The following is a 23,668-nucleotide window of genomic DNA, read 5'->3' on the forward strand; positions in this document are numbered from 1 at the left end:
TGAAGAAATTAAACACATCTGTAGAGAATCTTGAAAACGGTTTTTAAGTTTTTAATGTCACATTACAGAATTCTTTCTCCTCTTCATTAATTTATTACGCTCAAATAAATAATACAGAGAACAGCAACAGAAAAGTATCATTCTTTGTGTGAATAAAATGACAAACAAACCTCCATGATAATTTTAAATGCTTAACCTAATTCTACATATGTCACAATATTAATTAATTAAAAACTACTTTAGAGTTCAGAATTGTCAATGGATGGAAACCTGTATCAATATATTTCAAGAATAAAATTCCACACACTTGGCTTAAAAGTCTCAATTTAACCTTTCAAATCTTAGATGCTTTAGCATTTTCTGAAACCTTGCAGTGTCAACGGCTAAATTGGTACTTTCACAAATAAGACAGAGGCCCAACAATTTCAAATGACAATTCAGACCGTTTAACTAAATACCTTTCCTAACTTATCTTACCTCAATGATTCACAATATGCATTGCATTCAGAAATTAACAATCCCATAATCTTTACTTCTATACACGAGGTAAGGAAATTTGAACAAAATGGGAACAGTGATATCTCACTTTAGAGCAGTATAAACAATTTTTGTACTCCATGTAAAACACAGTAAAATATAGTAGAATTCAAATTTGATCCTTCAGTACCAGTCAAAAATCTTGACAAAACTGACTAAAGACATCCTTAAGATTATTTAGACATATGGTAGAAGGTATTTCTAAAGAGCAATCTGTAAGAACGATCCTCAAATGTAAAAAGCACAAATGTAGTTTATAGGCTGTTTGTGGGCTGTTATTATTGGCGGGTACATAGCTGTTTTTGGACAATGCATAAATTCTCGTATTCTAAAATAAGGCAAAACTAATAAAATAATACATAAGTGATTGATAAGTTGTGTCCAAACTTTGGAATGGAATTACCATATTCCTTCTATAATATTGCTAATTAGCCTGACCAACACTTAACAATGTACAGAGTCAGCTATAAAATTTTTGCATCCAGACAAAGTCACTCTGTTTTAATCACCAACTGTCTAGTCAGCTGACTGCAGTTCTGTACATCTGTTCGCTTATAACGATCAGCAACATAACTGTTTAGTACACACAGAGCAGCTGTTGATATACTTTCTCTTACACAGAGACAATTCTCGTTTACAAGGTCCTTTACCTGCATCTTTACACACTGATTAATACCCTGCATTTTTTAGTTCCTGTAAACTCATCTTTGATTCAGTCTTTGAAATTGTACTTTTTGGGCCAGTTCATTCAAAGCCACTGTCCTTCCAAAAGCAAAATCTGCTCCTGTGCAAAGGTGCAACTAAACACCAGCTGGTCTGAAAGTTCATGTTATGTCCATGTGCATCAATCCCATGGCTCATAGGAAGAGATTGACTTTAGCAGGTACAAGCTTGCAGCCGGTGCTTGAGAAGTGTTGCCCATCCTGTGGTGTGTAGGACATGGCGCCCCCTACTGCAGCTGCCACGTCTCTGCGCTGGCACTCGCCGCGCTGGCACAGTTCCCGCAGGGCACAACGCTCCACGTGTCGCCGGCACAAGGGCAGAAAGGGCACAAAGTGAGTTATTCTATGTTCGGAGATTATTTTTGAATGGTAGAATCCACCTATGGAACAAAGTTCATTCAGGAGCTCAATAAAATGAACCAGATAAATGTTATCTACAAGTTAAAGTCATTTTTAATAATCAGCAACCTGCTTCTAAGACTGTAGTAACACACTTTATATTTCACATCCTGAATCACAACTTAAAAATAAATTGTGCCCTACATGTCTGCATTTTTAAACAATACCTCATCTAGAGTGGGACTTAATCAATGAATGAATACGTGTGTTAAGGAAGCAGATTATATTTATTTATACTTGTATTGTTACACACAGCAAAATTTTCTAAAAAAGGTTGCAGAATATACAAGGGGCAACAGTAGCAACATAGTTTAATGAATGTTCATAAGAAAATATACATTACATTATAAGTATTATAAGCTTGATTTGTTGATGTTTGGACAGCTCCTGTTAAGGGGTTGCAACAGTGGACCATCTGATCCGTACATTTAATTTGGCACACTGGGTGTCCTAATGCAACCCTACCTTTTTTCTGGGCATGAAATCAGCACCAAATATGCCCTGCATCCAGTGGCCAGGTTTGGGGCATTGTGGGAATCAAAATCAGGCTTTCCGCATGTCAGGTGAGACCTAATGGCGCTACCAATGCCCCAATTATAACTTTAATAATTTACAAAAAATATGTGTAATTGTTTTTTTATTTGAAGAGTATTACAATATAAACTCTGGCTCTCAGGATGTTTCAGGATTATGTACCTGTTTTTCAACAAAATACAGTGTAGCCTAACCTCAAGTTCTTTCCCTTCATTTATTTAAAAACCTAAGAAAACACATCCAGTATGTTTTGTATCTCTGTATACTGTATACTTACTATTTTCATTGTTGTATACAGCGTCTGCAATAGCCTCCTCCAGTTCCTCTGCCTGAATTTCCTCCCTGTCTCGTCCTGCCTGTCGGCTCTCCAGGGTTACTCTGTTAATGACTTCCTGACCTGCGGTACTAAATGGAGCAAAGTATCATCATATCAGAAAAGCAGGTTTCACAATTATGCTAATGTAAAAAATCTGTTCAAAACATCAAAAAGGCAACAAATAAATCAATTTTGAATCAGATTTGTTATTTTTCTCAACTATTTTCTCTGTATTATGCTCAAGTTTGCAAAAAGATGTCACAAAGAGGCACTCATGGAGACGTACGTAATAAAAATATAGATGGCCTTGCGGTAGTTGGTCTGAAAAACAACATGTGAAGGCCCGAGGAATGGTTCCAGAACATCAATCACTCCAGGTGGCATCTTCTCCATCTCGTCAAAGATGAAGACAGAGCGAGCACAGGCTGTGAGGTTCCCCTGTACCCAGTGCTTCAGGTCTGACTGCGTACAAACAGCAAAAAGAATAGCAGTGGGGGGAGAAAGTGCTGAGTTAATGTGTGAATATACTTAAAATCACTTGGTGAACAAAAATAGTTTGAAAGAAATATTTCTTTTTTAAATACTGTAATGTTGTATCAATAAAAATAGGTTGCTTATATATATTTCACACATACACTGCCTGGCCAAAAAAAGGCCACTATCTATATTAAACCAAGCAAATAGGTACAAGTCCTTCCATTGATAAACTACTCCAGTGATTGATACTGTATGTTTCAGGTGGCAACAAGTTATTTAACCCTAACTAAAGCAGTAAGCAGCTTCTCATTTCACAGAAACAACCATGTCAGGAGACATATCCTGCTGGAAGGATCTATCTTTGTTTCAGAAGGATTAAATTATTTCCCTGCATCAAGAAAAGAAAACATTTAAGGAGGTTGCTGAAACGACTAAAAGTTTGTTAAAAAACATATTGCATTATTAAAACCTGGATGGATAGTGGTGAACCATCATCTTGAGGAAGAAATGTGGTCCTGAATGAGCATGATGTGAATAGTGAAAGTAAGAGCATTTAAACACACAATACGGAGCATTTACACACACAAAAGAGAACTCAAGGGAGTGCGACTAAACTGCTGTGTAGCCTTAAGAAAACCACTTATCAGTAAGGCTAATAAAAAAAGGCTTCAGTTTGCTATGAAGCATAAAGAATACACTGTGGATCAATAAAAAAGGTTATGATGACTCCAAATTTACCCCGTTCCAAAGTGATAGGTGCATCATGATAAGGAGAGAGGCAGAAGAAGTGATGCTTCCATCATGTCTAGTGCCTACCATACAAGCCTGTGGGGGCAGTGTTATGATCTGAAGTTGCTTCTGTTGGTCAAGTCTTGGTTCAGCAACATTATGTGCCCAAAAAATTAAGTCAGCTGACTACCTGAATAGGATGAATTATAGGGTTTTTTTCATTAATAGATTTTTTTGCCCTGATGCCATGGGCACGTTCCAAGATGACACTACCAAGATTCATCAGGATCACATTGTGAAAGAGGGGTCCAGGGAGCACAAGACTTAATTTTCACACATGGATGGCCAGCACAGAATCCACATCTTGAGCTTATTAAGAAACTTTGGGATGTGCTGGAGAAGACATACGCAGCAGGCTAACTCTACTGTCATCTATATAAAATTTTACAAAGGAATTAATGCGACTCTGGAAGCGAATAAATGTTGTGACTTTGCGTAAGCTTAGCAAAACCACTCCACTGTGAATGTGTGCCATGATCAAGGCAAAAGCACTTCAACAAAATATTAGAATGTGTGACCTTTTTTTGACTGAGTGTACATTAGCTAGTCGTCATGCATTCAAAATCCTTCCATAAAAACACTGAAAAAGATTCAGACTGTAGATGGGCAGTGCTGTATCTGAAATATCAGAATTCTGAGTTCAATGAAGCATATATAACCACTGATTATAAATTTGTGTGTGTGGCTTCATTTTTACCAGAGTAATTGTCCACCATATTTACCTGACAAAAATGTGTGTGAAAAATTATCCAAAAGTAAAAAAAAAAACACAATACCCTGTATTGCTTCACGCGGTCTGCGAGTGGAAAGTGCAGTGTGGGGACGTACTGATGGATGTAAGGGCTGCCCATCGAGGTGCCGTACAGGTGGCGTGCCAGAATGGCACTCACCATGCTCTTTCCAGTGCCCGATGCTCCATGAAAGGAAAGAGCAAGGGGTCTGTATGGATTCTGCTTCTGCAGGAAGCTCGCCACTGACTCGGACACAATATCCTGCACCAGATGCTGTCCGTACAAATTTTTATAAAGGTCCCACTCCAAGCCTGTGCAAAGGAAAAAATAAACAGCAATTGATAGATTATTTAGTCTTTTTGAACAGAAGCATGCAGATACATGTTTACATTTACAGCATTTGGCAGATGCCCTAATGCAGAGTGACTGACATTTTAGTCATTTCATTATACAACTGAGCAGTTGAGGGTTAAGGGCCTCGCTCAAGGGCCCAACAGTGGCAACTTAATGGTACTAGGGTTTTGAACCTGGAACCTTCTGATCAGTAGTCCAACAACCTAACTGCTGAGTTACCCCTGACCTAATCCATATGGTACTATAGCGGATATTAATGTGGGGTTCAGGGATCTTTAAAGGTCTGTTCAGTCTATCAAGGGTGGGCAAATTTGTAAAAGTGTTGGTGCTGTGGGTACTGCTACTGGCTAGCAGTATCAAGGCTGAATCCTGAAGTTGGATGTATGAGTTTCATATGTTCTTCACATGTCCACATGGGTGTCCTTTCACTTCCAAAATCATAGATCGACATAGATGGATTGGCCATGCTAACATGACCTAAGCGTTAATGTGGATGTGTGAATGCCAATAGTGCATTGTGGCCTTTTGAGCCTAGTGTTTCTGGAATAGGCTTCAGAATTACTATAACTTTAACAATGATAAACGTAAGATAACTTAATGCAGTGGATTCAAATAGTTCTTAGAAATATGTTCTGTTTGATCGGTCAATTAAAATTTATGAATTAAATTAAGAATCTCAATAACACATAGAATAATGTGCTCTGTTACTGGACATGTTAGGAACAGAGAGCACTATGGCAGAGGCAAAAAAAAAAAGACAATGTTAGCGTGAACAGATTCAAATAAAAAGAAAAAGTTCACTTATATATTTTTAAACATCTCTGTACCAAATGGTTTATGAAAGATGTTTTTCAGTTAAAGGTGTCGATGGTGCAAGTTGGTTTGTGCACTCCATTACTAGCACGAATGAATAAGCTCAATCAGTTCCGCCAGGTTTAGCATTGTATGCCTTTAGTATTTATTCCTTATTAAGTCTTTGGTCAACTAGACACGAGTAACAAAACATAAATAGCTCTTTAAAACTGCCAGCTACCTACTAGTTGCTTCATGTATTACCCAGCTAGCTACTAAGAACAAATGAATTACAATTTCCTAGCAGTCCAGATATCCACTTCCAAAATCGATTATTCAGTACATATACAGCACTAGCATTTTTATTACTTAAAATTTTTTACAGTACTTTATAGTGTGATGCTAGCAAGCCTGTCTTATTAGCTAGCTAGCTAGCAAAAAGCTAGCCAAACTGTCACATTATACAGCGTCAGTTGTGTTAGCATGCTAGCTAGCTTCAACAAAAAATACTGTATTAATCCATTGTACGTTTCTTACCTTGTATGTTTGGTTTAAAGTCGCAGTCACAGCTGTCAGCTATGGTGCAGTATATCGTTTTCATCTCAAAACTATCACTTATGGATAAACAATATATCAACAAAATTGTAAATAACATTATAACCCCGTTACACCACGAATCCATGGCGAGATGTGGAGGATTTATTTAACCGCTAGGGGCGCTCGTCCATGTTTGTCAAACTGAGTACATTATAAAGCTTCAGTTAAAAGAAATTAATGAAAAAAAAAAGGAAAAATAAATACAAATATAGAATGGAGTAAATTAGTCCTAAATACCCAAAATACAATGTTCTATCACAACTAACTGCATTTCTGTCGGGTTGTAAACACTCTACACGTTGGCACCCAGTTACAAAGTCTAAGATAAGAAGTCAGTTAAGAGGTGAAGGAAATCATGTGGTGTTAAAATAATACAACTTTAATAAACACTTTTTGTCTAACTAATGAATTAAAATTATTCATACATTAATAGGATTTCATACTCTAGACTAAAACCATTTTTTAATATTATTATCATCAAGAGACACACATATTGTATTATATCCACAGATCTGTGATTATTGGTATTCATATGATAATAACAGTGGTTTTGTGGTTAGCACTGTGGCCTCGCACCACCAGGGTCCAGGTTTAATTCCAGCCTTGAGTCTGTATGGACGGAGTTTTGCATGTTCTCCCCTACTTGGTGGGTTTCCTCTGGGTACTCCGGTTTCCCAAGACATGCAGGTTAGGGTAATTGGCGTTCCAAAATTGCCTGTAGTGTGTTAATGACAATCAGGCATTAAGCAAGCTGATCACATAAGTCATAGAGACAACAGATATAATTCCAGTCTGGGGAGTATCTGTTGCTTGATGTGCTGGATGGCATGTGGATGGACCAAAGAAAACATTAAACATTGTATTCATGCCATTTTAAATGTATGAAAAAAACTACTTGTATTTGCAAATCTAAAACAAAAAGAGTCTTGTATAATCTTTCATTAATTATAACACCTGCCATTATGGGTATCCCTGAGCATATGGTGTTTTTGTGTCTGTTTCAATAAATATTGTTTATGTTGCTAAAACATGAAATGAACACATAGTGTAGTGTGTATTTAATTTTTACACCTTAAAACCCATAAGTGGTAATGTGAGTCAATAGTACATCCACTGATAAAAAGTAGTCAGAAAATAGAATTTAATAATTTTTTTTAAATTAAAAAGGATGCAAAATTGATCTGGTTTAATCTAAGAATAAAAAGTTATGACATAATCAAACAGTCAGTACCAAGACATAGAGTATGTATGTTATGACATAAACATAATTTATAAACCAATTTATGAAGCAATTAATTATTCGTTAATTTAAGCAAAGCAAAATAATGTTTATCATACTCTGAAGTACAAATCTGAATAGTATTTTTATCTACACTATTTACAAACCGATATAAAAGTTAAAAATAATTTGAAATGTTATTCCACCACAGAAAGTTGCATCATTTGTCTCTATGTAAAACCGTGTAAAACCATGGTATTTATAAAAAAAATAAAAAAAAATTAAATATATGTACAATGGAATATGTACAATGTGTATCATTCAGCCTGGTGAGGTTCCAGTCTGTTAGACAGGGCTGTAAGCACTTTGTCAAATTTCTCATAACGCTCCTCCCTGCTTGCCTCTGCTCCCCGGCTCCCCCACAGCAGACGCATCTGGAACTCGGTTAGGAAAACTTCTAGTACGTCTGGCTGCTCATGAAAACCTGTAGGTAACAAACTGACCTTAGTTCCATATTCAGCGCATTTACACTTATACCTGAACACATATAGCACACAAACAAAAATTAATGTACTGAACAGTTTATAAATTTTTGGTGACAATCACAATTTAAGGTAGAACTTCATGTTTTAATGATATACATGGACTGAGGTTTGGACTTACCCTGTAGTTTTGCCTTGGCATTAGAACAGTAGGTTTCACCATGGCGTGCAATGATACGAGCAGAATTTAAATGACACAGAACAGAGTCCATTCCAGAGTCAAGACTCTCCCAGGACTCAGACCCTTCAAGAATTATGGCACTCTTCTCAAGCAGGAGCAGCAGAGGAAGCACATGAGGGACAGTTGTTTCTGATGGTTCACAGAGTTCTTCAAATAAAATACGAAGGTAGGGTGAGTGAGTTAAATTGAGTGAAAAAAGGAAAAATATATACCTTAAACATTATACAATGACACAATGCCCTGTTTTCCATTAGTATAGTAAGTACTGCATATAATGATCTAGAACACATGAAAAACTATATGTTTGAAAATACCTTTTCCATCAGTCATTCTCTTCAAGGAGGGCCTCAAGGTTTTCTCATACAAAACTGCACTTTCTGTGTATTTTTGCCTTAAAGACATCCAAGTATCCTTCAACCGAACAATCTAGAGATGAAATATATGTGTTACATTTGTTGCATATACACTTAAGCATTATTCATCTGTTTGTTTACTGTTTTTCTCTACCTGTGGCAGTTCTAAGACTCTCATAACTGCAGCAAAGCCAAACATGTTGCCCAGGTTAGTCTTCAGCTCAGACGCCAGTGAGATCATTCGGTGCAGTAGGGAGCCTCTTTCATCCACACTGCCCGTGCAACCCAACAGCACCATAGCCAGCATAATGGACATGGTATAGAACCTGAGGAAAGGATCTGTGTTTATTTTGTCCTTTTTATTTTCATCTAAAGTAAATATATGCTAAGCTTGTATCAGGAGCATTGGTGCTTTCAGTACTGAGTGCATTAACTAACCTTTCAAGTAGGTCTTGTCGGAGATGGTGGCCATGAGGAAGTGTGAGCAGCTCCATTCCTGAGCTCACAGCCATCCCTTTTATATTCTCACTGGATAAATCCGATATACGAGCAACCTGGATGATAAAATAGCTTTTAAACGGGCTACCTCGTCCAAACATGCATCCACAGTTATATTTTATCACTAATGCTATTTAATTGTTGATATGTCTTTCCTAGGATACCTGCACTGAGCCTTTATAATAGAGCCATAAGCCGTAAGTCTTGCATAAGCCTTTGTAATACTGTGTTGGATTATTTAAGCTTAAAATAAGCTTCATTCAAAGTTTTTTTGTCCTCATCTATAAGAGAAAAATAATTTCCAGATTGCAAAGCTAATTATTACTTTTATCTTGAAATTTATAGATATATAGAAATTTATATAACAAGTGAAAAAAATATTGGAACTTGAAACATGAACATGAAACAAATGTTTCTTGTTGCCCAAGTACCCCAGGTTATATATATTTGTTTAAACAATTAACTCTGAATGTCTACACTTGGTGAAAGACTAGAGAGATATCTATCTGAAAACAAAACTGTCTAGCTGAAAACAAAACATTTTGAAGCTCAAAAGGAGGGAAAGCTGAGAAAAGAGGCACATTAATTTGGTAATGCAATACAACAATTAAAAATTTCCTGAGATAGATGAAATTAAATACAGACACCATACCACAAATTACAAACCACTCATCAGAGGAAAGATTCAGAAAGCTAAATTGGAATTTGCAAAGCAATACAGAGATAAGACATAGTAGTTCTGGAACCCAAGATTAACATCTACCAAAATGATCCACCAAAAGGACAAAGTGTGGAGACAGAAAGTATATAAAGACGTCAACCAAAGCATTCTGTGTGCCAATTTAGAGAAATGCTGAGAATTTTGTTATTGTGTGCCAATTACAGAGAAATTTAATTGAAGGAACAGTACATCATACAGTAAGTCACAGATCCATAACCCACTGCCACCACAAAAGGCCTTATCAACTGAGCATGCATTTTGCCTCCTAAAGAGGACACTGAAGAACGAGACCTAATATAACAAAAAACAATTAAAAGCCATAACATATCTAGATGTATGGTATATATCAGGAAATAAAAGGAAAAATTTAGATCTATCTGTGTACATTCATCTTTTGTTCTCACACCTAATGTCTTCTGTGCGTAGCAAAAAAAACTTTCCACTTTTGTTACTTGTGTTAATGAACCTGACAAATCAAATTATCTGTTGCCTTAAATACATTTTTCTGCCTTTCTAGTTTTGCTCTATGAGTATGCAAGACTGCACTTGTTTGTGGTCATATAGTGTATATTCATAAAAGTGCATTATGACCAGTCCTACCATAGAATCGATCTTTGTGATGTGCATGGCCATCGTCTTTGTATCAGCATCTACAAGCACCTCCTTTGCTCTCTTCAACACTTTTGCTTCTAGAGGTTTATTTTCTGCTGGGAGAAGCAGTGACTGGTACAGGCTGGGTCTGAAACTGGAGGCTGTTTCAATTACAAGTGGCATTAAATAATCCTCATTGTCCTCATCCATGAAGCCCGGCACTGTCTGGTCCTCTTGTCCACTGATGGATGATTCTATATGAACAAGGCTGTGTGGATAAAGACCTGTGTTGGATTGCAGGTCACTGGGGTCCACAGTAGTGCTTTGACAGGACTCAGTGCTGAGAGACCATGAGTTGTTGGTAGGTTCCAAATAGATGACAGGACTCTTAGTTGGAGAGGTACAAGGGTGCTTGTCATTGGGTCTTTGCATAACAGGTGATGAAGGAACTACAACAAACTTCCTATTGCGTGATGGACTTCTTCTACGTCTGTGGACTAAAAATGAAAGGACAGATTTCACAGTTTTAGATATTAATGCAGTTTACATATTAAAACATGTTTTATAAACTTTAAAATTATGTAGCCAAGATCACAACACTTACGTGTGTTCATTGGGTTTGGGGATGATGTGACTACAACACGCTGTTCCAAGCTTCCAACAAAGCTCTTGACTGCCTCCCTGTGTGATAAGAGTGAAATAACACCAAAATATTACTCGAGCCATATCAGTACATACAGCACTACTCTGACAGCAAAAGTGATACCAAATCCTTTGCTCTAGTCTGTGTAGCTTATCAAAGTTTATCTCACCTCTGAGGGGTTATTAACTCAAATGCAAGTGCCTCTGTCACTACTAGACTTCCCTTTCTGTGTACAGGCGAGTGTAATGGTGTCTTCTCTTGACTAGTCTGACCAAATATTGTCTCCAAATAACATAGTGGTACAGTTCTGTTGACAGGTGAAATCACATGTGCCCCACTGTGTTGGGTGAGTGGCGTTTGCCCTCCAACATAGAAATGGACCAATGCTGGAATGGAGTCAAACTGCTCTCCTTCCAGAACATACTGCAGTCGTGTGTATGTATCACTGGATCTGAGCATAACTTTGCTGATCAAGAAGTGGAGAGGCTTCTGATTCCAGCGGCATGTTAGGACGTAATCTCCCAAACTGGTCATAGAATCGCGGATCAGGAAATCCCCATCCTGTAGCACCAGCGACTCTGAAACCTGTGGTATAGAAAACATAGAGACAATATAGTTTGCAAAATATACATACGTTTGGCTTCCTGGTTTTTAAATAGAAAGAAAGTGTTTATTGTGAGTGTATTCTGCAGTAAACCACAGTCCAAAAGAGGGCAAATTAGATTTTGCTATCTCATTATGCTAATCTGGAGAGTGATCTCTGGAAGGAATATAACAGATTCATATAGATTTATGCTAATGTTTGCAAAGCATTTTGGGAGCATCATTGAAGAAAAATCAGGAAGTCATGCCGTCAAATAATATGAAGCCTAATAATGCACCTTAAAGGAACCAAAAGCTTCTCAGATAATTTCCCAGAGGTTCAGAGCAGTTATAAATACATGAGGAAGGCACACCAGTGAGGAGGAAAACATAATAGGATATATAGTTATAGGAAAAAAACAACAATGGGACAGTGTGATGCAACAAAGTAAAGTTACTCTTACCACCCTGAAGTTCATTATTTTCTAATAACGTTTATTCCTCATACAGCATTTTTTTTATTTTAAACAGCATATTGAAAACAATTTTAACCATTTACAGTTCTATTTGTTGCGAGATATTAAACTCCTGTTTTCCCCATGCTACAGCATCTAAGAATTTATGCCTTGAATAGCCTCATTCCTTTTGTCTCTTAAAGCTTAAAAAATGCAGCTTGTTAGAAAGAAAAAGGGAAAGTGGAAAGTCTATCCTGGAGACTTTCTCATGGTAGAATCAGTTCTGACTGTTACAAAGAGCTGAATTGAGTCTCCTTTGATAAATGTTAAATACTGTAAATAGCTATAATCATTGATTATACTTTTTTAAGAACAAATTATTTATTCAGTTCATTTAGTCTTATTTTATGAGGTGTATCCCATCTAGTATTTCTACTATGGAAATTATAACATATCCAAAGGAAGGCAATAATCCACATTATCTACAACAGCGCTGTCATAAATGAATAAAAAAATATATTTTTTCCTTTTTTTAATATCTAATTACATTAGATAAAAAGGCTATGTCTGGGAAAACATATAAATTTCCCAGAAATTCATTTCAAATTACAGGAAAGTTGAAAACTCAGCTAATATAATCCCAGGGTAAAGATTTGACGCACCTCCCAAGGTATACGTCCATGGTACCAGGCATGACTTTGTAGGTTGTGGCTGCTGAGTTTCAGCTCCTCCTCCAGTTCCTTCCTCAGTTTCTCTGATGCAGTGTCCAGCAGGCATGTCTCTTTTGAAAACTTCCAGAAGAAAGAAAAATAAAATTCCTGTCTTGAAACCATTTCTCCAAAAGAAACCAAAAGATCAGTGCTATTTTTCTGCTCTCTGGAACAAGACTATGCATCTTATGGGACAGGCTCCTCACGTCTACAGTTCTAGCCAGTTGTTATGGTGACATCATTGTGTTACACTAGTTAATAGGCTAATATATCACTGAAGCAGTAGGTTATCTAACACATCATTACATGAACTCATTCACAGGCCACAAAAAAGGGTTGCTCTGTACCCTAAAACAAATTCACGTTGATGTATATCAATCTGGAACATTAATTTGGTTAGAAAATGAAAACTGTGGGAACATTCCCAGAAGGTCAATTAACTATTAAGGACAAAAAAGATCCAGACAGACAGAAGAATTATCAGTGCTCCTAATATGAGGACTCCATGCATAAAAAGCCAGTATCCCACTTTTTCAGTTACAATAAAATGAGCACATTAACAGTGGGTGGTTGTCTGTGGAAACCCAGTCTGACTAAAAGCATTCTGAGCATACTGGCAATGATCCAAGCCGTTTCGTGTCACGCATATTAACTCAATTAGATCCTTACTGCTGGGTCCTCAGATTCTTCCTTGTGTCTGAGGTTGCGTGAAGGAATTTCAGGGAAAAAAAAACCTTAACAGTTTCTCTTAAATGCTAAAAACAGAATATAAAACTGCAAAAAAGAGTGAAAAAACACTCACCATTACATATTCACCCCGGTTTTCCATTTAATCTGAATGACTATTGACAAGGGAAAAAAAACAAAACTAAATGTTAACATTGTACTGATAAACATTGTTATAAAATCAGCAATATCAGTCAAATATTAAAAATTGCACCATGTTCATGCATATTTATGCAGCTTTGAGAATGTTCTGCACGAGGATGCCAGGTGGCTACAGGACAGGAAATTGTCTGAGGAACAGGCTGTGCTGCTCTTTCCCATGACCATTTGGATCCACTGTGCATTAGGGACAGGCTTGCGCAATGCAGTACATTTATAGTTTTAGCCTGTGTTATGTTTGACACAGACACATATAACGGCATCCAGTAACAGCCATGATCTTTCTCAGAGTTTTCATATGCACATGTCTGTCTTAGAAATTTTTTAAATGACTAATGTAGCTAATTAATGTTATGTTACTCCAAAGTCTGACTCTAACCTTATAATAATACCTATAATAATAATTGGCTTCTTAAAATTTATTTTTTTCCCTTTCTTAAGTTTTAAAAAACAAGTTGTATTCTCCACATGGTTATGTTTATGGGGCATTTGATTTTATGGGTGAATTTAGTCCTCACTAAGACTTAAACACACACAATGAAAGAGACTGGATATTTCTAAGATTACAACATTTCTTTTATGGTGTTTCATAACCATGTGCTTGATTCCTGGCCAGTGTTGGAAAACATTTAACACATTGCAGATGTGTTTGGACAAAGTTGTTCGCTCAGTCCTGCTGTAAACACAATTTTAACTACCAAAGCTTTGCATGACATATGAGGTAAAATATAAAATAGCAGCATTATCATCTTATACACTCACTGACTATTTTGATCTTGTCTTTTTGGACATGGGTAGAATGTGTGTAATAAAGCTGACGGCTTTATAGAGAGCAGGTAGTCTGAGAGATACTGTAAAATGTCACCCTGACACCACTGTCACTGTAAGGGAAACTTTGTCAGCACATAAATCAGGCTCTGAGGCTAATGTGCCATGTTTGTAAACAGTTACAGGCTTGGGCTTTTCACCAAGGACATCACAGAGCCTTCTCATCTACACAAATCTTATAGGGAAACAGTATCTGCATAATCTGTACCAGCTCTTTTTTACTATCTATTTTTACACTATATTAAATAACATTACAGTTATTCTCCAGAGACATATATCAGATTCCTATTCCTACAGTTCCCAAACAGTGTTAATACCACAGCCAGCATGTGATGTATTATTTATCTATGCTGCATATATACTGTATATGTGAAGTGCGTGTGTGTATATACAACATTTTAACACACTCCACAAGTGCGCCACTAAAAAACAAGTGTGCAAAAACAAGATCTAGGATTACACAAGTTCCAGAAATGTCAGCACTGTATTCTTCAAAACAAACTTCAATTACTCCCAATTACTCCCGCACCCGTGTGTTGCGCAGTGACTATCCTTGAAAACGACTAAAGATTAAACTAACGCGATTCAATAACAAGATAACTTCCCGATCTTACCTCAATAAAAAAGATAACGAAGCAGTAGAGTTTTATAAAGCGCGGGTAAAGACATGGCCAGGCGCAGAGGCGGTTTGGAGACTCCTGACAGATTTGACACTTGTAGCGCGGCGCTTCTTCTAACCCCACCAATGACGTCACTCCGCTTCTCCGAGAGCACAGAGGGCGGGGTTGACGCTGCTCTCGAGCAACTCTATTAATACTACTACTCTAACTAATACTACTGTAAAATAAAATAATCTAGTAAGTTATTTAAATATAAAAGTAATTATTAATATAATAGTACCAATCTAGCTACCCAATTATAATAATAAGTATAAGGCATATAAATGTACATATACAGTATATACTGTATATATTATATTATTTATTGCCACCCATGTTGTGGGTGGCTGGATTGGTACTATTATATTGATAAAGTAACTTTTATATTTTTATCGATTTTTTAAATTATACAATAGTATTACTATCACCAGTATTAGTATTACTATACTAATATATAGTATTACTTTGTATATACACTTTTGTATGTACAAAAGTGTTTGGCCAAACCTGTTAAATATTAAATTTGAGTAATTTAATCAGGCCTATTATTACATGGCAATCCTAATGGTTTAGAATACCAAGACATCTTGCACAAGCTTCCAACTTTGTGGCAAAAGTTTGGGAAAGGCCCTTTTCTATTCCAACATGACTGTGCCCCAGTGCACAAAGCAGGGACTATAAAGATATGGTTTGATGAGTTTGGTGTGGAGGAACCTGACTACCCCCTGCACAAAGCCCTGACCTCAACCCCACTGAGGCACCTTTGGGATAAACTGGAACGGAGACTGCAAACCAGGCATTCTCGTCTAACATCAGTGCCTGACCTCATAAATGCTCTACATAATGAATAGGCATGAAATCCTACAGAAACACTCCAAAATCATATATATGTGGATCTAACCATCCATCTAACCATTATTATTTTTTTATTATTAATTAATACATTTTATTACTACTACTACTATTCCTACTGTTGATACTGTATATATGTATATATTTTGTCTTATTCCTTTTTTATTAGAGAAACACAACAACAAGAAATGAAAAGAGAGATTATGTAGGCATGTGTTCCTGCCAGAGTGTAGTAAAATGTACACAAAAATGATAAAACTACTATGTGCTAACTTTAGTCAGTTCCCACAAAATTGTAATGAATTTACTGTGGAAGTTTTAGGTAGCCCATACATGCATGGTACCATCTAACTTATCATTGGAAAAATGGAACATTTCTTGCATATTTGTCACATGAGAAAATGAGTTGTAAAACAGACCATAGCCTACAGCCATGGTTTTGTCCAGATTACTCAAGTGAGCAGAGGGTAGCCTATAGACCTCAGTACAGAGCTCAAGCTCATTCTCCCTTCTGTCCATTACTGATCATAACAGAGTTTCTTTGTCAGAGCCATACCAGATGACTGTAATGGCATCTGTATTTCAGAAAAAGAAGACAATCTCTTTTACTGTTATTATTTACTACTATTTACTATTATTTGACACAAAGCTGGAAGCACATAATTGTAAAGGATGTATTTATGTTGTGTAGTATTAAAAAAATCCCATTACTGTACTAAAGCATCCCAAACATTTTCCAGCATGATAATGTCCCTATACAAAATCAAGCTTCATGAAAGCATGTTTTGCTAAGGTTTTACTGAGAGATCTTCAGGGGCCTGCACAGAGCGCTGACCTCAATCCCTGTGGAATGAAATAGAATGCTGACTGAACCCCAGGCATCCTCATCTGACATAAGTGTCTGCCTTTGCCATACTCCAAAATCTAGAGAAAACAGCAATGAGGGAGTGGGATAAAGATGTCTTCCCAAGACTGACCCTTGCATTAGCGGATACTCTCTCCTGGATACTGTAGACTTTTCCCTAAAGTACTGTACCCAGTACTGTTTGACTCTGTGGTCTGATCTCAGTGAGTACCTGTATTTATTTGTCTCTGTCACCTCTGGCTTGCTCATGAGGGATCTCAATTTATAGCCAGATTATTAAACATACAATATTACACAAAACAAAATTTAGTTGAAGTGTATAGTAGCAGGAGGCACAGTGGCATAATGGTTAGCATGGTCGCCTTGCCCCTCCGGGTTCCAGGTTTGATTCCTGTCATGGGTCTGTGCGCATGGAGTATGCATGTTCTCACTGTGCTTGGTGAGTTTCCTCTAGGTACTCTGGTTTTCTCTCCAAAGACATGCAGATTAGGCTAATTGGCATTCCCAAATAGTGTGTGAATGAGCGTGATAGTGTGTGTATATGTGCCCTGTGAGGGATTGGCATCCTATCCAGGTGCCCTAAGTCTCCTGGAACAGGCTCCAGGCCCCCCACAACCCTGTATACAGGATAAAGCGGTATAGACGATGAACGAGTGAGCTAGTAGATAGTAGCATTGATGTTATTTAGGATTCAAGATTCTTTATTTTCGCTATGGTAAGTACAGCAAAATTAGAGTGCAACTAAACTTTAAATTTTAGTTTTAAAAGTTAGACCAGAATTTAGCCAAGTGTGTATACACACTTCAGGAAAAGAAAAACTAGTATAAATATTTAAATGCAAAATGTTTGCTATAATTTATTTATATATTATATAAATAAAATATTATATAATGAAGTTTATAATGTGTGGTGGCTTCACAAAGATTCAGGATGGTAAGAGCCTACATTCTAAGTCTTTAAATCGGCTACAATGACGTCACATCCCCTCTGGTAACCCAGAGCAACCTGCGCAGTTGTTTATTGTTGCTGAGTTTCTCCAAACTTTAGTACGCCGAAGTGCGATAAGTATGCCTCCTAAAAAAGATGGAAAACAAAATGCCGACAAGACAGCGACTCTTGCAGAGAAAAGCGCTCCGGATGATGCCTTACCCGAGGGCGGTAAAGAATTCTACCGGGCTCAAATACGAGACTTAGAGGAGCGACTGGAAAAGTGAGCAGAGCTAAACTTAGATAACTTTAGCTGACGTTAGCAACAACATAGTCGCTAAACGCTAGAAACAGGCTCGATGTACGAGAAGTGGAAATGGAAATGGAGTTATTTCCTGAAAGAAAGTTGTATACCCTCTGTAAGAATTTATAACCTAAAGACATACAGGTGTATGGGTATGCAGACTTACCTGAGGAGTTCGAAAAATCAGGAAACTACTCAATAGTTTATTTATAAACTGATAAGACTAAGTATTTTAGAATTGCTCTCTGTCCATTCTGTCTTAGTCCCAACACAAGGAAGTTATAACAAAACCAAGCCCTTAGATTGCAGTCTACTCGAACGCATAATAATTAACCTGCTGCCACTCCTCATCCCATAGAAAACTGACTCATTGTAGTAATAAAGGAAATGTATCCCTCTGCAAACATTCACCATGATCAATCTTTTGTCCTTTACTTCAAAGGTATCAGCACAAATGTGATGAACTAGAGGTTCGTCAGAAGGACTTTTCTACTAATTATAATAATGTAGTGAGAGAAAAGAAGGACATAGTGCTCTATCTAAAGCGCACATTGGCCCAAAAAGAAGATGATCTGGCTGATGTCTTGGAGAAGCTTCAGGAGCTACAGGCAGCCAAGGATGCAGAGAAGGAGTCGTTTGACAGGCAGCTGGGAATGCTTCGCAGTGAGTTCCAAGAGACCAAGGACAGACTCACTTCCGAGAACATGGTCCTAGGTAAAAACCACTTATTTAGATGCTGATTATCATGTATGTCTGATGCTAGATAAAATGGGTATGTCATGAGGTTAGCAAATACCAAATTTTTAAAGATAATATACTGCATCTGAGTATTTAAATTCACAAGGAACTTCAAATCAATCCTTGCTTTTTGGTAACAGCTGGAAAACTTGCATCTCTTGAGGATTTCCAAGTGCAAAAGGATGAACTTTTGGTTCAGATAGAGACTCTGAAGGAACAATTAGAAAAGCAGAAGCACGAGCATCAAAGTGTCATCTACAATCTGGAGAAAAAAGCTGTACTGGACAACCACAGGTAGGTGTGATGTATTAGCAACCTTTAAACCCTACTTCCTGCTCAATATTCTTCCTTATATGCAAATATTCCTTAGAGAAAAATCTTTAAATAAAGCAATTAGTTTTCAGCTCTACTGTATTGGAAGCAGTTCATATTTCATTGTGTGTGGGCCTTGAGTCTCAAACATATTCTGTCTCATCTTTTGTAGACTAAAAAAAGAGATGCAGGAGCACATAGCTGCCGTCGCCACTGAATTTCGCAGAGTCTCTGATAAACAGATGCCCGAGACAACAAAGAGAGCCATCCAGGAGAATATGTTAGTGACAAACCAACTCAGGCAGATTTCAGACAGGACGAAAGAGCTGATGGCAGAGAATGATGGTCTCAATGCCAGGGAGAAAGAACTGAAAAGAGAACTAGAGATCATGGAGCCAATATTAAAAGAGATGACCAGGAAAAGTCTTGCTAATCAAAAGGTTGCCTAAATATTTCAAAGTATGGTCAAAAATGTTTAAGGACACTTTTTGCAGTATCTTAAAAATGTCCTCATATTAAGGCAGCTCACAGTTAAACGTGTTGTGTCCTCTTTTGAGCTAGCATCACAGTGTTCTAGTCTGTGTTTTGGGGCATGTGTTTGGAGCGGGTGTAAATTAGTCCTGGAAGACAACATTAAAATGTAAAAAAATGTTGATTAAACATCTGTGCTATTTCTTTTTTTCCCTGGAAAGGTTGTGCAGCAACTGACGGAGAAGTGCAAGCAAATGCAAGCCGAACTTGAAGGCTATGGGAGACTTAAACAAGAACACCAAAAATTAGAAAAAAATCACTCCATGTTAAAGAAGGAGTATGATGCCCTCAGGTTTGATAATATCTACATATCTAATTCTGTATAATTTTATTATTTATATTAAATGAGATTTGAATGGGTTTAGAATTATTCTAGTTGCACTCCTGTTTTGCCTATAGGAAAGGTTTAATTTCCTTATCTAAAGCTCATTAGCTTTAAAACCAAGCATACATTTTGTAAATATGAGTCTTTATTAAGATTAGGTTCTTCAAGCAGAAAGTTCAGAAGTTAAAAAAAAAAAAAAAAAGCTTTAACGACTCCTTTAAATAAATACAATGACACATCATTGCCTAATGTTTTTGTGTATAAATTATAAAAAACATGGCTGTAGGCATGTAACATCCTTGTGAAATGGTCATTGGTTTTAATTAATCCTCATATCTGGGAATCTTGACCAATGTCTCAGACAGGAACATGAATCATCTTTGGATGATCTCACTCACAAACAAGCGGAGGCTGCAAGACTGAAAACAGAGCTTCAGGAGGAGAGGATACAGCGAAGACAGGTTGAGGCAGTACTCCAAGAGGCAGCTGTGGCTTTAAAGAAAACATTAAGGGTAATGGAAATGATTAGCAGTCATGGAATTATAAAAACTAATTTGGGGAAAATTTATAAAAGTTTTACTTAGTTTTGGCTATTACAGGAGGCGGCTAAAGTAGATGACTCAGAAGTGCAGACCCTGACCTGGAGAAATCAGATGATACAGAAGCTGATGGCCATATTGGACAGTGCTGCAGCCATCACCAAAGGCCCTGCCTTATCGCACTTTATCCCTACGACAGAAAACTCTCAAGAATGTAAAAAAACAGCTGGCATACAGAGGTATATACAGTATTTTAAAAAGTATTTAACCCTCTTAAAAGTCATTAGATTTCTGGCAGATTTTCTCCAGGTTCTTCATGTTGGATGGATGTTGCCTGCAAGTGGCCTTGCCACTGTAGAATATTCCTTTTTTGTTTTTGTCTACTTTTTTGTTTCTGCCCACTCTTGTAATATTCCCCTGTATTTTGCGCCATCAATTCTTTTTTCATTTTTGATAAAAAGCCTGCTTCCTGTGGATGAAGCGTATATCCACAGCATGATGCTGCCATTAAAATTTTTCATTACAGAAACTCTTGTAATTAAACTATGCCCTGTGTTTGGATTGCAACAGACATAATGCTTTGAAACTTGCCTTAGTCCTGGTGTCATCACACCAAAACCATCTTTACTGTTTCACCCTTTTATTAAGAAAGGGTTTCATTACTCAGGAAAAGCCATATGAGTCTTCATTTTCAGTTCACCTTAGGTGTCTTTTGTAAAAAATGTGAGCTGTTTTAATATTTCAGAGGAGAAGGTAATTTAGTTGTCTTGTGTCCTTGTTAAAAAAATATCTTACATCTGGAGCATCTGGTACCTGGGGGTAAAGCAAGCAGCATTTCTTTTCAATTATTATTTTTTTTATTTTATTTTTAATATATTTATTGACCAATAAATAAGGTATGTATTTTGAATATTTATAATTTGTTACTCAGACATATCTAAGTTCTGAGGGATGTATTCTTTTGCAAGAGCCAAGTAACCAACAAAATATTTTTCCCCCACATATTGCATCAAAGCAATTTAGTCCCACGCATTCCTACCATTTTCTTGCATTTGAAGAAAAGTCTTACATAACACGTTCTTTCTCATATTTTGATCATTTACAAGACCAAAGAAGAAACAAATGACATGCAATATTTATCATCATGTGATAGCAGAACATGACCCTTTTCAGTTTTATTTTCATTTCTTAAAACAAAGGATAAGAGGATTATGTCTTATGTTTTAAACTGAGATATGTTATACATCGTTACTGTATACAATATTTCTCATATTTTGTTTGTTTGCTGCTGCAGTTCAGGTATGCCTGCCTCAGAGAAGGCTACAGCTCACACCATGGCTGGAGACCTGGGGTTTGTCCTACAGCAAACACACACAGGCAAATCAGTTATATCCAAGAAACAGCAGCTCTCTAAAAGTATTCAAAGGTAGCTTATACATATTAAGACCATTGTAATATTAATTAATAGTTTTTATGATGTAAAATGGATTACAGGATTACATTTGTGGTAGCAAGTTAAATTAATGGATACCATGAGTGTTCACAAAGAACCTTGTGGCACATAAGTTGAAAGACCCACCCACCAACTCCCTCTAGTTACGGTCATGTGGTCTACTGTTAGTGTACCCATTAGAACTTTTTGTAGAGGTGGCATCTAATAGTAAAATCTGAAGTATAGTATGTAAATAATCAGGTAAATTGCTTGTCACTATGCTCCTCATTATGCATGGGACTGTATGGTAATATTTCAGCTTTTATAAAGCCTAATTTTGTAAGTAGTATATTGTAGATGTATTGGATCACATTTATGTATGAATACTCTTCAGATTTTCTGCTGATCTTAAAAATACAATTTATTTTTAGAGTTGCCACTGGTGCCGCAACACAATTTTCTGTAAAGAACAAAAATTGTCAAATTGGTTGAGTGGAAAATTCTAGTCATTTTATTTACTCTTTAAGCAATATTTCTTCACTATAGACTCTTGAATGGTGTCAATAATTATGGAGAGTTTGTTCTAAAGAATGTCTCCTAAATCTGTTCTGTTACTCCCACAGGAAACATAAAAGCCAAAAAGGGAACAATACCTCAAAAGTCCTTAGTTGAGAGGGACATTCTTCCCCTGGAGCCTAAATCTGTCAGAGGAAGTCATGCAACATTTTAAACCAAAACACACCCTGATCCACAACGGCATCTATTTTTTGATGTGTGAGGAAGGTATTAGGAGGAAAAACACAGACACTCTCTGTACAGACTGATCAATCATGCAATTTGTAAAATTTCTACCTCTAAATTTCTACCATGTTTATAATTTGAAATTGTTCTGACCGATTAAAAATGGACACTAGATGGCGGCATGGCATCCTTTATTGTCGACTCTGTTCTTTAACATAAACTTATTCTCAGTCCTGGAGGCAATGCTGAGTAAAAAAATAATTGAATACATTTAACAGAAGAACCAAGAAACTTTGTGTTAAAATGTTGCCACTTTGCTTGCCAGTGCTGTTTGTTATTGTGTGAAATCCTGAAACCACTACAGAGTTATCACACCCAAGGATTAACAAAGCAGAACGGAGCATCACAGTTTAATCTGGTGGATATAATGCAAGACAGACTCTAATTCCTTCTTGCGAAGAAGAGTTTTTTTCCAGTTCATTTCCATCTATCCATTATCTGTTCTGCTTATCCATAGGGTAATGGAGAGCATCGATCATGTCTGGGGGGAATTTAAGGTACAAGGCTGGGTACATCATGAATTGGGTGCCAGTCCATCTCATTACACGTACACTCTCACACCCAGTCAATCTGGAAACCCCAAAAAATTACCAAACATGTCTTTGGACTGTGGGAGGAAACCAGGGTACTCTGAGGAAGTCCACCAAGCACATGCAATTTGAGGTTTGAGGTTACCACAAAGCCACTGTGGCACATTGATTTATTTTAATTTTTCAAAACTTTTAAATGTCATATCTGTGTTGAATAAAAAAAACAAAATCATAAATATTATAGGCCAAATAAATGATAAAGACGTGCATAAAATTACTTGCTTATGTCCTGATTTCTAGAGTAAAGAAAGCACAGGTTGTGTAAGCAGCACCATTCTATCCTGTATTTACTGTAATATTTTATTTCTTTTTTGCTTCGTCTAAAGTTAAAAAAAGA

The 23,668-nt window shown here is 36.8% G+C and overlaps 3 protein-coding genes across 5 annotated transcripts; 1 reads left to right on the forward strand and 2 right to left on the reverse strand.

Moving 5' to 3' along the window:
* Positions 1–35: 35 nt before the first annotated feature.
* tor2a (torsin family 2, member A) lies at positions 36–6,346 on the reverse strand. Its single transcript, XM_053480410.1, has 5 exons — positions 6,189–6,346; positions 4,551–4,816; positions 2,795–2,970; positions 2,470–2,597; positions 36–1,639 (listed from the first exon to the last, which is right to left on the reverse strand). The coding sequence occupies exons 1-5, from the start codon at positions 6,331–6,333 to the stop codon at positions 1,395–1,397; spliced, it is 960 nt and encodes a 319-aa protein (XP_053336385.1). The 5' UTR covers positions 6,334–6,346; the 3' UTR covers positions 36–1,394.
* A 1,127-nt stretch (positions 6,347–7,473) lies between these two features.
* On the reverse strand, positions 7,474–18,320 carry sh2d3cb (SH2 domain containing 3Cb). 3 transcript variants are annotated; one of them, XM_053481451.1, is made up of 11 exons: positions 18,230–18,320; positions 13,546–13,585; positions 12,696–12,824; positions 11,166–11,581; positions 10,958–11,034; positions 10,363–10,850; positions 8,982–9,097; positions 8,698–8,869; positions 8,505–8,616; positions 8,131–8,337; positions 7,475–7,951 (listed from the first exon to the last, which is right to left on the reverse strand). In XM_053481451.1, exons 2-11 carry the CDS (start codon positions 13,570–13,572, stop codon positions 7,785–7,787), a joined length of 1,911 nt encoding a protein of 636 aa, XP_053337426.1. In that variant the 5' UTR covers positions 13,573–13,585; positions 18,230–18,320; the 3' UTR covers positions 7,475–7,784. The 3 variants fall into 3 exon arrangements, with proteins under 3 accessions (XP_053337425.1, XP_053337426.1, XP_053337427.1); XM_053481452.1 differs by lacking the exon at positions 18,230–18,320 and adding an exon at positions 15,071–15,168 and having other exon boundaries at positions 7,476–7,951; XM_053481450.1 differs by lacking the exons at positions 13,546–13,585; positions 18,230–18,320 and having other exon boundaries at positions 7,474–7,951; positions 12,696–12,866.
* Positions 17,854–22,855, forward strand: cfap157 (cilia and flagella associated protein 157). Its single transcript, XM_053481453.1, has 9 exons — positions 17,854–18,042; positions 18,506–18,777; positions 18,942–19,095; positions 19,286–19,553; positions 19,806–19,936; positions 20,331–20,481; positions 20,569–20,747; positions 21,803–21,934; positions 22,564–22,855. Exons 1-9 carry the CDS (start codon positions 17,900–17,902, stop codon positions 22,610–22,612), a joined length of 1,479 nt encoding a protein of 492 aa, XP_053337428.1. The 5' UTR covers positions 17,854–17,899; the 3' UTR covers positions 22,613–22,855.
* The last annotated feature ends 813 nt before the right edge of the window (positions 22,856–23,668 follow it).

The sequence above is a fragment of the Clarias gariepinus genome, chromosome 21 (genome assembly GCF_024256425.1).
Source record: "Clarias gariepinus isolate MV-2021 ecotype Netherlands chromosome 21, CGAR_prim_01v2, whole genome shotgun sequence".
Lineage (NCBI taxonomy): Eukaryota > Metazoa > Chordata > Actinopteri > Siluriformes > Clariidae > Clarias > Clarias gariepinus.